Source organism: Cyprinodon variegatus, unplaced genomic scaffold, assembly GCF_000732505.1.
Source record: "Cyprinodon variegatus isolate N-32 unplaced genomic scaffold, C_variegatus-1.0 Scaffold222, whole genome shotgun sequence".
NCBI lineage: Eukaryota > Metazoa > Chordata > Actinopteri > Cyprinodontiformes > Cyprinodontidae > Cyprinodon > Cyprinodon variegatus.
In genome coordinates this window covers 144,955-158,747 of record NW_015150675.1, presented here as the reverse complement: position 1 = coordinate 158,747, position 13,793 = coordinate 144,955, and the positions used below count along the sequence as shown (strand labels likewise).

General features: G+C 40.0%; 1 protein-coding gene across 1 annotated transcript in view; it reads right to left on the bottom strand.

Moving 5' to 3' along the window:
* Window positions 1-13,793, bottom strand: part of LOC107088562 (neuroendocrine convertase 2-like) — a 319,033-nt gene that overhangs the window by 298,978 nt on the left and 6,262 nt on the right. Inside the window, exons 2-3 of the mRNA XM_015380822.1 lie at window positions 6,449-6,560; window positions 5,568-5,743 (exon numbers count right to left, since the gene is read on the bottom strand). Coding sequence (XP_015236308.1) covers window positions 5,568-5,743; window positions 6,449-6,560 — 288 coding nt within the window. The remainder of the gene's footprint in view (window positions 1-5,567; window positions 5,744-6,448; window positions 6,561-13,793) is intronic.

Sequence of the window (13,793 nt, the reverse complement as noted above, 5' to 3'; positions counted from 1 at the left end):
CCTTCTTACCTCTTTCATTTCCAAAAGCAGTATGTGTGTGTTTGTGTGTTTCGCACATCTTCCCTCTCTTGTCCAGCCGTGTCTTTTATCTTCTTTATCTATCTGTGTTTTCCTCTTTCTCCATTTCAATATTGAAGAGAGTTTTATTAAGGGCTAGACTCGGATGTGCTGAGGCGCTCTCAGTAATTTTCCTACAAAGTGCTTTAATCCATCACACGGCCAACATGTGGCCTTTGCAGCCATACATCATCCAAGCCCACAGAGAGAGAGAGAGAGAGAGAGAAAGAGAGAACGGGAGTTGTAGCATTAATTTCTGCTCTCCCCTACCCGCTCACCACTTTCTTCTTCTACCTTCTTCTTCTTCTGTGCTACCTTTGCACCCAGACAGAGTTTCCCACCTGGGAGGAGGAAAGCATGTCTTCCACACATATTCCACGGTCTGGTCCCTCTCTACATTTAGAAATGAAAGTGAGGCATGTGCAAAGATGGAGTGGGGGGCGGGAGGGGTGGGGAGGGCGGTAAGCAAAGGGAAAATGAAAGAGATTGAGATAGGAGCAAGTGAATGAGTGAGTGGATGAGTGTGTGAGGTACAGAGAGAGAGAGAGAGATAAGGAAAATGGAGAAAATCTCACCCAATTCAATGAAACGGGACAAAAGCAGGTGATTGGGAGGAAGAACGAGCGTGTGTTCATACGTATGGGCCGTGCAAGCGGCGTGCACAAAGCGTGAGTCTTTGCACTTGCATGCAGAAGCGAAAACAGATGAAGGGGAAAATAAAAGTGCTGCATTTCCCAGCATGCAGCTGGTGCAGCGCTGCCCTCCGTTTTGCCCCCGGCCAACACCTGCTTCCATTTCGCTTCCTCCGCCCTCCTCACACCGAGAAGCGGTGATGAACTCTGGGCCCCCTGACTAATGGAATGGGCCCTCGCTCTCAACCATTAGAGGATTGGTGTCCCTTTTGGCACCCCTTAGTGCCCCCAATGTACAGAAATAAGTACGGCCGGGGCGAGCGAGGAGATAGTGGCAGGTTAGTCTTTTTTTTTCCTTTTGCTCAGCACACACACACACACACACAAACATCTGACTGTAATGTAACAGCCTGAAGTAATCCAGTCAGAATAAGGCTTTGACATAGCTTAGCATCTGACTGGGGCTACATTAAAAAACCTGAATCAGGTGCAACGCTAAGAGCGATCAGAGGGAGAGCTATGTGAATGTGTTCGACAGAGAGTCTCGGGTGATGCTGGAGTGTTTGTGTGATTTCATTTAGCTGGCACATCCAATGCTCTACCTCAATTACATCTTTACTGAGACGGAATACACACCTCGACGGTGCAGAGAAGAAGAAAAAAAAGGAAGGAGAGGAGAGGGGAGGGGATGGAGGGCGGATTGAGGTCTGAATCCCTCGATGAGCTGATCGCGTCCGCAGACAGTGAGCCAAGCTGCGGCGCGGTAATGTTATGTTAATGTTATGGTAATGACATGCTAATCTGCCGGCAGTATTCCACCACGACGGGAGGGCAGGGGAGGCCTTTCACCATTGGATGGAGACCAGGGACTTCCTGAAGTCAGAGTTCAAGACAAATCCTGCACAAACACACTCACACATCTATAGGCACACAAAAAAACAGGAGTTTGATTATTGTAACGCTGTGATTTCATCTTAAAATAAAAGCAATGACAACTGCACGTCTAATCTTCCTTTAATCGGATTTGCAGGCTCTTAAATAAGCACAGAAACAATACGTGGAAAAACAAACGACGCGGCTTAAAACGGGGTCGGCTGTAATGTGAGGAAGCTTTATCGACATGTAGCATCACGCCGCGGGGCTGTTGTTTTGTGCTGATATAACGGAAAACAGAAAAGCATCCGTTTCTGATTGTGATCAGGTTCCTTATTTGCTTTTGTTTTTTGGAATCCCTGGATCAGTTGATAGCTGCCATTACCTGTGCAGACAGAGTAATGTTTGTTTTTTACTGATGTGATGACAGCCCAACATAACAGCAGCCATGTCTGAGGATGAGACTGATTAACATACGGTCATATATCACGTTACTATAATTTACTGCTCCACATCCTTTTGGGAATACGGTTATCCACCGTTTAATATAAAGGATTCCTTGACAAATGTTTGAGAAAAAAAAGCTATTTTTCTTTTAAATGCGTGAAGATAACAGAAAAGGCTTCATTCTGTCATCAGGAAACAAAAACGCACAACAATGCATCACAGTAAGCCATGTCCACGTAGCAGGAACACGTCGTCTCTGGTCTTATCCCTGCTTTTTTTTCTTTTTTTTGCGTCTTTTAGTTAGAAAATGAATACGTCAAATCTGCACAACAGCGACACGTAATGACATTTTCCTGGATGCGGTACGCTAGATCAAAGAGACCATCAATATGTTGAGTGCCAGCATGGAGACATTTGATTCCCATTCCAGTCCTGCGGCATTAGTGCAGGAATGCCAACACACATCACCCTCCTCTCAAGCTGGCGCTTGGCTTGTCAGACTTTTTTCTCTTCCACTTCGACGTTTTTAAAACTACTTCATATATCAGAGCAAACTGTGAAGCCTGGAGATTTCCTTCACATACATGATATTTGCTGTGAGAAGAGGAGGAAATCACAGGTGACACAATTAAAATAGGTTTGACTTAACAAAGGCAATTTGGTGTCACTGACATTTAGGATCAGCCTCTGGCGACAGGCATGTAAAGGAAGCCAGTCAGCAGATTGGACCTGGAGAGAGGGAGGGGTGGGTCATAAAAATGGAGGACTGTCTGTGGCTCATCAGTGGATATTTTGGTGTTGGGTTAGAAATTAGTGCTAAACTGTAAATTCACATTGTAAATGGCTCCGCTGGATCTTATCACTCAGAAAACAAAATTAAAAAAGTAAAGATAACAGAAACTATCATTATTTTATTGATTATTACTAAGCTTCAATTTGGGAACAAAATGGTTAAAAAAAACACCATGAGATAAAGATGGAGGTTTTGTGAGCACACATGTGGGACAATAAGAGCGAGAGGGGCGGGTGAGGGGGTCATAAAAATGGAGGACTGTCTGTGGCTCATCAGTGGGTATTTTGGTGTTGGGTTAAGAGCAGATTATACTTCTGCAACCACACACATCAAATGTCGCTTGGGTCTGGTCGCGAATCAGTTTAACTGGTATGCTTCTGCGCCGTCAGTCTGGAATTTCTGGGGTGTCACAGCAGTTTCCCCCCAAACTGCAAGGGGGAGCCTATTTGAGGACTCGCAAGAACTTTGGCGGATAGTCATGAGAACTTCAATGGAGCATCTGCAAGATATCAGGGTCACGGAGATGGATCTAGAGTTGCTAGAAATCGAAGAGGAACAGGTTCTGCTAATGGAGCTGGCAAAAGGACAATGGAGGACGCATAGGTTGTCCATTGTAGTTGTTCCTCGGTTTTTAAAAATGGCGTGCCCCGGCACCAAATCGAGAAGGACGACCACACAGACAGCCGGAAAGGCATAGCAAGGACCAATCACAACTGTTTTTTGTCTGCGCGGCTCTGCGACCGTCCGACACGTAGTTTTTTTTTAGGTGTGTGACGACGGTTGCAGAGCCTTTGCTTGGGGGGACGTGGTCGCGCACAGAGACAGATTTGACGGTTGCAGAGGCTTTGTGTCAGAAGCATAAATTGGCCTTTAGAAATGAATGCACCTCACAGATGTACAAACTGTAAATTCACATTGTAAATGGCACCGCTGCATCTTATAACTCCAAAAACAGGATAAAAGAAGTGAAGCTAACAAGAATTATCATTATTTTATTGATTATTACTAAAAAGCTACAGTTTAGGAACAAAATGCTTAAAAAAAACACCATGAGATAAAGCTGGAGTGTTTGTGAGCCCGCATGTGGGACAATGGGAGCGAGAGAGACGTGCAAAGAGGAAGACACAGGGGTGGACTGTCCAATACACTCCTGATAAAGGTCAAAGTCATGTTTTATTCATGATCCAGGCGGCGGCGGCAGAGCAGCAGGGCCAAGGTTACAAAGAGCTGCCGCCCCCTTCTCCCCAGAGGAAAAGCAGCGCTCAGACCCCCCCGCCCCCCACCTCTGGCTGACGGACAATCCCAATAACTTAAATCAATACTGTCAAAAAGCACACGTACCTTCCAGCAGCTCAAATCAATAAGTCAAATCTGAAAATGGATGAAAGGCTGGAATAAAATGAAAGCTACGCTAAACTCTTAAGAGATGAGATCTAATACAGAGACTTTAGAGGAAAGCTTTTGGATTTTATGAATACTAGGTGCACATGATACATCAACAATATCGATATCGTACTGTATATAAATATAAAGGTACTGTATGCCTTTATAAATGTTTTTAATCAAAGCAGACAGCAATAGTTTAAAATTATATATTTTCAAAGGGACCTTTCTCTGGCATCTCAATAAAAGGACCATAAACTGGTGGGAAAGTTTGCTCTAAAATGTTTGCTATCTTTTAAAAACAACATTTTACTCCCATTTAACCATAAGTACTAGCTGTTGACAAGCTTAACATAGCTTCCCTGCTGTAGTTTTAAAGCAACGTTATCTTAATAAGAGATATGAGTGTCTTTGTTTTAGAAACATTTCCCATACAGATAAATGTATCTTTCTTATGACTGAAGGGAAGCTGCTGTAGCCGTCTTTAAGCCAGCTTTCCAGCAGTACGCAGCCACAGATGCAGGAGAGGAAGCAGTGTATTCCCAGACTACACAGTGTATTCCCAGATGCTTTTTAAGAAAAAATAATATTTCTCTTTAACCTAAAACTAAGATGTATGCTTTGTTTTTTAAAGTAATGGAGTGATTTGATGGGCTTTTAAAATATCATGCAATATTTTTGATTTGCTTGGTATTTTTGATCAAATAAAGGTTCCGACATTCCTGAATGTAACAGAACAAAAAGAGAACACCTGTGATTTTGTCACACATCTTATTTCTCAGATCATTCCAGGAACCTTTTCAGGAAGAGATTTAATTCACATCTATGAGTCTCATAGCCTTAAAGTCCTTCCTCTGTCACACAATAGGAATTCAACCTCACCAAAACCTGCTTTTAGGCCTGTTTTTTGTCTTTTTCCAAAGTAACATTTGGAGAATTTGAAAAAATTTTGCGAAAAAGATGAAAACTTTGTTGAAGAGTTAAAGATGCAATCATTTCCAGTGGCATCGAGTTAATTCCTACACCACAAAAGTTCCTCACAGCAGAAATGACTTGGCTGCAGATATTTTGTGTATTTGTGTAAGACATGTGTCATTGTGGGAAACATTGTATGTCTTCCCCTATGTGTAGGCGTGTGTGTGGGGCGGGGTGTGAGTGTATTACTCTATAAAGGCACTTCTCTGAGCGTCTTTGATCAGATATGAAATATTCTGAAATGCTGCTGTAATTTGATGAAAGTCAGATATCACTCAAGTAGGAGATAGAAGTCAGCACTTTGGCAGCTCTTGAAAAGAAGAAAAAAACACACACACACCAGAAGGGGTTTGCAACTGCAGCCCCATAGGTGGAGGTAATAAAAGGAGATTTAAACAAGCTCTGACCCGCTGAATGAACTCCAGCCCATGTTGCTCGGCCAGAGAGCGGGCAGCTTTGGAGCCTCCTTTCATTTGGACAGCATAGAAGACCTGGCGCTTGGTCCCATGATGCCCCTCTGTGGTGGCAAGGCTCCTCTGCAGTAGGAAGCAGCACACCAGCAAGGACGCACTGAACATGAAGCCTTCAAAGGAGAAAAAAAACTTTTTTTGAAATACATTTTTTGTTATAAACATTTAAGCATACTAAATAAATTAGAAAACATTAGTTTCTTTTATAAATCATCAGATTAAATTTGAAGCTCTTTCGGACATATACATATGAACACTTCATAATTCTTTGCAATAATCTATCAATATGCACTTTTCTGCAATCAGCATGTTTTCTAATAATAAATATTAAACACAAATGTTTACTGTTTACAGGATACACTCCCTTCCTTCTTTCTGCATACACCGAAAAAAAATTATGCAACCGTTTTCTGGCTTTTGCTTAATCATATTTACTTACTTTAACACAATTGTTTATGTTAGCAGGGTAGGACATAAGACAATTGTGTTAAAGTAACTAAATATGATTAAGTTAAAGCCAAATGCGGCTGCATTATTTTTTCAGTGTAAGGTCCTGACGAAAAAATACGTTTAAAATGTTAATTTTTATAACAACCTCCAACAGTTATTAGTCGAATTCAAACACCATCGCTAAGCACAGAAATGAGCTTTAAGAGTGGGATCCAGCAGACTAATGAACATTGGCAGTTGTGAAGCAGTTTGCCCACAGCCACCTCCTCTGTACTTTTACATAAAATCCACTGTGGCTGCCACCTACAAGATGCGAGCCACCCACCTGTAGCCACACAGACCAAAAACGTCCAGGAGAAATCTCTCACCCTGCGTGATGAAAGCGGGAACTCTGGCATCGGAGGGGCCCCGAGCGAGACAACACGCTCTCTCCAGTTCCCAACCCACACGTTTAATCTGCTGGCCTTGATGCAAATACTTCTGAGAGGATGAAAAAAAAAAAAAAAGAAGAAAACTGCTGCACTGAGCGAACTAACTTCCCTGTTTAAGCAAAACAGGAACTTCACCAGCCTTATTTTTATGCTGGTATTTTCCTCTGAACAATGATGGAACAAAAAATGTGTTACCTCACTCTTATCTGCTAAAACTAGTCAAGAAAATTACTGTAAACCGATGGCCGAGACGTGAAACCCTTAAACTTCCACTAACTTCACAGCGTCATGCAGAATATTAGATAGGAAGAAGCAGTGACTAATCTAACAAACCTCTGTCCTGCTGATGCATCCTTTAAATGATGGCAGATGAGTTTACACCTCTTAAACTGTTTCATAGCTTTAATACCATCTGGACTTAAATTGGGTGGTTTTGACAGACGTCTGTTTAATACCTCTGTCCTGCTGGAATGGGAACTCCACCCCAGTCTCAACTCTTCTGCAGCTAATAAGTTTTCTCATCTGTGTTTTGCTCCATCTGTTTGTTTCCAATCAGCCTCTCTATCCCGACTTGAGAACAGCATCCCCACGGCATGATGCTCCAAACTCTGCCATACAGCTTTGTTTCATCTGAAGCGTTTGGCATGTAGGCCAAAAGGTTACATTTTAGTGTCTTCTGGTGTTTCCTAAGTCACTTTATATGGATTTTGGGAAACATTAAACAAATCTCTTTATTGTTTTATTTCTACAGCAGATGTCACGGATTAGTGGAGCGCAGTCCGGATCCGGATCCACCTACTGGCTAATCCAGACCAACCCGATTTAAAACATTTATAAATTACTGCATGTTGTCTGACGGCAGTGTCTAACTTCACTTGCGGCACTTCTCCTGTTTGTAGATTGTTCGTCACCAGGCTGCATGTGATACAAATGATCCAATGAGCTGCTGTCAGTCTGGGTTGCTGCTGCTGCTACTTTTAGACACAGCAGGCAAACCTGTGGCAAGCTGGGCGATGGGAAAAACAAGAGAGCAGAGAAAGTGTGGACTGCTGGAAGAACTGAGGTGAAGTGGTGAAAGAAAGTCAAATGTCATGCTCAAAGATGACTCTGCACATTTAGAGGATGTTTGGCTCAACCTGCTGCTGTGAAGCAGGATTCTCCAACATGAACAGAATCAAAAGTAAATATCAATCTAGGCTCAAAATGAGCACCTTGATATGGGCAGCCTAAAGCCCACTGCTCTCATTAGGCCATAACAAAGAAAAAAACAATCAAACAAACGGTCAGTTCTGGTGTTTTATAAAATATGTAAATCAGGAAATTGTCTATATACCAATCTGAACGATTGTTCTCTACTTCAAAAAACACTTTAGTTTTTAAAATGGAAAAAAAATTACATAGTTTTTTATTTAAAAATCTAATGTATAACATGGATGCATAAAAACCTAATTTAATTTTAGTGTTAAATTCTGTTTAAAGTAACAGATTATAATTAAAATGTCTCCGGAGCTTTACTGGTTGTTGATTTTCTTTATTCGGACCCCGTTCATTTTTAAATGGTTACCCTGCTATACAGCAATTCTTTTTACTCCTTATGACCATAGAGGTTAAGTTTGAGTTGCGCTAGCTAATACACCCACCTGAGCTACACCTCTCTGCAGCTCCTCTAGAGTTAGACTTTGACAGACTTTATTGCAATTTTGTACACACAGAGTGTATACAAAACAATATTTTTTTCAGTACACCTCTCAAGACTTTTTCATTTCTAAAGTGCAGCAGTGATAAAATTTAAACATGGTGATCAATGAAAACAAAAGACTGGCAAATGATTTACATTTTTCTAACACTCAGTGATGTTTTTATTTTTATTTTTACTATGGGCCTCCTGGGTATTATTATTATCAATGCTCTAATTTATGGTTTACATTGTGGGACATCCTCAGGTCTTAAGAAAAACAAAAAGCTAATGGATAGCAGGTTGGTTTTGTGAAAAAAGTTTTCATTTCATAGGAAAAAAAGCTGTCAGGTCTCAGGGAAAACCACTAATACGTCTTAGGTTTAACAATATTACAATTGTCAGGTCTTAGGAAAAAAAATCCCTGGTCTCGGGTCCTAGGAAAAAGGTTTGCAAGTCTAAGGATAAAAATAAATCTCAGATCTTTTGAAAAAGGAAACAGGCTGTCAGGTTCATATGAAGATGTTGTCAGATGTCAGGAATAAAGTTCTCAGGTCTCAGGAAAAGTGTTGTCAGGTCTTTGGACAAAGATTCTCAGGTCTAAGAAAACAAGCTGTCAGGTCTTATGAAAAACATTGTGAGGTTTCAGGGATAGTTGTGCAATTTCTTTGTGTCATTTAACCTGTTCAACCATTTCTTTTTTATTGTGATATTTTCAGAAAGTATTTATCCAAGAAATTGGGATGAATTGGTGGCTTACATAAATATATTTTTTTTGACTACTTCTAACAATTAGAAATGGATTGACATCCCCAAAAAATGTGATAGTTAGCCACCCAGATTCTATATTAGCGCTATATTTCTATAGCGCTAATTCACAACACGTCATCTCAAGGCACTTTACAGTTCACCAGATCATCCAGTCAAATTGATTCAAACTTTTCTATCTAAGGAAAACCAGTTGATTACATCAACTCATTGACTCAAATGCAATCTCCCTCACACTAAGGACGCTTGTAGTGACAGTGGAGAGGAAAAACTCCCTTTTAACAGGAAGAAACCTCCAGCAGAACCAGGCTCAGTGTGAGCGGCCATCTGCTGAGGCCGACTGGGGTTCAAGGAGATAGAAGCAGAGATACAAAAGGCAGCTGTAAAAGGCAGCCCCGTCCAGTAAACACACAGCCAGCCAGCTCCCATGTCAGAATATGAAGAGAGCACATCCAGTCAGTCACAGTCAGAGAAACAGGACTACACAATACCAGCTCTGCAATATGTTCTTTTAGGGTTAATGAAGAACGTTATGATGTCCCTCCATGAAAACTCCATTGTCTTGGACTAGTGGCAGTTGTGTTGATTTTATAGATATTTAGTTATTCATCTTCTTTCCACATTACATTTGCTTCCTTCTTTAATGTGACCTTGCATAAGCCACAATGATAGATTTCTACACGGCATCAATCTATTAAGAATCCTGTAAGAGGAATTGCAAAAAGGGATGCACATTCAGTACAATTCTTAGAGTTGACTGGGTACCTGCCTCCTGTGTCGAGCTTTTATCCAATCGTAGCAGCATTAGCAGCTGTAATGAATAACATTTTTGATTTGTTTCCAAACTAGCGGAGTTAACTGATCAATCAAAACACGCAGACATCTTTCCCATTCAAAAAGGTACAAAAAACGTTCTTTTGCTTGTTTTTCAAAGATAAATAGTGGGTATTTCAACTAAAATGGACACAGCCATCTTCTGGCAAGATGCATGTACAGGAAAGTCACAAATCTTGCAACAATTCATCTTGTTGCACGATAATCTCCCATGTACTTTTAATAATGCTGTTTTTTTCAGGTTCATCCACATAAAAATTGTTTTGACATCAGTCTAACTCATTTTTGGGGGCATTACTTTTGGTTTATATTATTTTCTCTTCCTCCAATCATGCAGCAAAAATGATACAATGAAAAAGAATGTTAAACAAGTGTAAATTATTTTTAAAGAGAAAAATAGATTTAAAAATCAATGGATGGAAAAACATTAACAATGGACGGCAGATAAAGGGAGTGGCAATCCATGTGTTTAACATGATCTGTAGACATGGCAACTAAGTGTGCAATGAATCAGATAAACAAAAAAAAACAAAAAACCCAAAAAATTGGCCTAAAATATCGGCCAGCTGATGTATCTTTATGCATCTCTATTATAGATATGAAAAAGTTTACGTTTTTTTGTAGGATTCTAGGCATGAATGTGTATCTCACCTTTGCAGGCATCACAAAAGATTTTGCAATAGGTTTTTAATCGAATGTCTACTGAATTCATGTTCACCCTTATATATTTTTATCCTCAATAAATGTTGAAAATGTATAAATGAAATAAGCCCTCATCAAGAAATTCAAAGATGTCAAGATGTGTTTCAACATTTTAACATCAGAAACCTTTTCAGGTTCATGTCGATTACTTCACTGTTCCCCGTTTTTACATTGTGATGCCCAAAAAACACACAAACACAGAGCAAAAACTCCAAAGTCAGAAGATTAAGACGTCTCTTTGTCAAAGTAATTCTGTCTGTGTCTTTATCTGACTTCGCATCAGAAGCAAAGAGCCCCCTCCTGCGGCATTTCTCCACCAAACAACAAACAACATAGCTGACCACTGTTTAAAGTCTACAGCATCACTCAGCTCCTATCTCCCAGGCCTCTGATTGAAATCGATAGCCTCACTAGGGGCTCAAGTCCCGGTCAATCCAATGTTTGTGTGTGTTGTGTGTAAGGGGGGGGATACCACCAGCATACACATTACCCAGCCAGTAGCTGGCCTCTGGCAGAGACAAAGTAGACAGGGAGAGAGGGAGGCAACACAAGTACAGCGAAACCACACTGAACAATGTCAGGGCCCCGGGGCCTACTGGGACTCTGATAAAGTACCTGGACATTTTTATAGACAAACTACTTATTTCCGTCCTCATATTGCTTGGGAAGACAGATAACTTTATATTCCTCTCAGGCAGGGGAATGAAAGAGGAAGGGGGGCCCTTTCAGGAGTTTAATTGATCAAACTAAAGCCACAAGGGGTTTTGTTTAAGATAAAACAGACTAGCAGTCTCCCCTGTACAATACAGAGATCTTTCAGAGAGCAGAGCCATCAAAAAAAAAGATGTAACTCATTATGCAAAGTCATTACCAGCCTCCTCTATAGTTCTTAAAAGAGGAGGAGTTAATGGTGAAACTGTGCTGTCAAGGGTGTTCAAAAGGTCACTAAAGTGGTCCTACGATAACATACATTACGATGTCCACATTATCATTATTCCTAGCATTTTTTTGAAGTTTTAAGGTCATGTTTAAAAGTCACGTCTACTTTAGAGCCTCACACTGGAAAGTAACCATTTTAGAAAAGCATGTTTTGGATCAGGCTGGTAAAAGTGACAATTAAAACAAGAAGCTCATCTGTTCACATTCAGAACTTACAATAATGTATAAGTTCAAACCAGGGAGTGGGAGACTTATGATAAATAATGCAGTAATGAGGTTTTTAAGAGTGTTTCTGAACCTGCTTTTTCGCCATTCAGTATTATGTGGTGTTATTTGTTAAGCTGGAACAAATAAAGTCCTTCAGAACAGATGATGTCACTGCCTCCATTGTTAACAGCACAAATAAGGAAGCATCGTCAATACGGTTTTGGGTGTAGGTATCTGCCCTTGTTCTTCTCTGTTGTGCTACTCCTCATCCTATAAGGTTCATTAAGAACATATTTAAGCATGTTTAAAAAAAACAAACAAGAGGCTGCACCAAAATATGTCACATAAAAATGTATGAGTTGGTGTAAAGTGGAGGTTTAAGAAAAACATGTCAAATATTGGAATATTGTATCAATTTCAATACCAATATTGCGATATTTCATTGGAAATAATCGAAAATACAGTCAAATTAATCTTAATTGTAAAAAAAAATATTTCTAAGCAAACCTCCATTTCATTGTCTTACTTTTATTTAACTCTTAAACCTCCAACCTCTAGGTGGCAGCACATTATTATTTCTATTACCCAGCACCTCTGCACCAGTATTAGGAGAGCAGCAACAACATCTCATGTGGTTTTAAGAGCTATACTGTTATAAAAATCCTAATATATGATCTTTGTTCATCTATTGGGATATATGGGGATAAATCGTATCTTGATACGTATCGTATCGCAGAATTGTTGCCAATTTATATTCCGAGTGTAAAGGGAGTACTACAAGTATACAGTCACAGAGGAGAAACATACATGGACACCAGTGTAACCGCCTTAAAATATGTTTCTATTATTTAAAAAAAAAAAGACTAAATCCAGAAAGTAAGTTAAATGTGAGGGGAATGCTATACATCCGTTTAGATAAGAACATATAAAGACCAGCATTCCCACACCGTTAACACTAAATTCAAGCACTTTGAAGGATTTTTAAGAACCAAATTCAAAGACCCTGTGCGGCTCCATTTACCTCCTTAAAGTATGATCTGTGGTAACATTTCCATGGCCATCTATAGTTAGAATAAACAGCCAATTGGATGGAAACTGCAGGGAAACAAATGCAGATAATTCCATTTAATTATGCCCGTATAATCAGATTTTTTGTATGTTTTGAGTCTGGAAACATTTCATATATAGCAGAATCATTACAAAGGGAATCTATGGCCAACATTCTTATTGATAGCAACAAATTCCACATTGTGGGCCAATAAATGGATTTTCTATTCTATTCATGCTGAGTTTAGGCTTTGCTTTAAGCTCTTCAGTAAATGTATTGCAAGCTTCAAAATATTCTCAAACCAGTGACAAAAAAACCCAGAAGGGTAATATTTTGGGGATCCTTTGACAGCCACATCAGGCATGCATTGCATCCTGAAAACGTTTTCCAGGAATAATATTACCCACCAGCATCTGGGCCAATTCAACATGATTGCAAATTTGACGATTCACCTGCAAAAAGATTTCACACACTCTATGTCCAGTTACTGCTGCATACAGGAAACATTAGAATCCAGGGCTTAATGAACAATAACTAATAACATGTTTACGGCAATCACCATATGTGTGAAATCTTAAACCTAAAACAACACAAACAAATTCAAGGACTTTGAATGATGGGTGTAGCCCGCTCTTTTCTCTCTAAGGGTGAAGTAAGGGACAATGGTTTTAACTGACCAGAGAAACCTAGATGTGGACTATGGGTGAAAGTCTGTTGTGCATGGGCAGTTCAAGACAGGGCCAACAGGGGCCAGCACCCCTGGAGAACTGCTTTTGGAAAGTGTATATCAATTTCAAAGCTGGATCAAGTAGATTTTTTTTGGCTAGAGCCTGATTAGATGGACCATTTTTGCAATCTGTAACCGATTCATACATTGGACCAAATTCTCCTTCACCTTTAAAATGGACATTAACATTTGTTAAAAAATTACGGTCACCTTAAACAACAAATTATTTATCATGTAAGGCAGAGGTGACGGAATACTGGACCAGGGTCCGGAACAACTGCTGGCTAATCCGGACCAAACCTGATTTAAAACATTTAAAAATTACTGCATGTTGTCCTACGACAGTGTCTAACTTCACTTGCGCAGCTTCTCCTGTTAATAC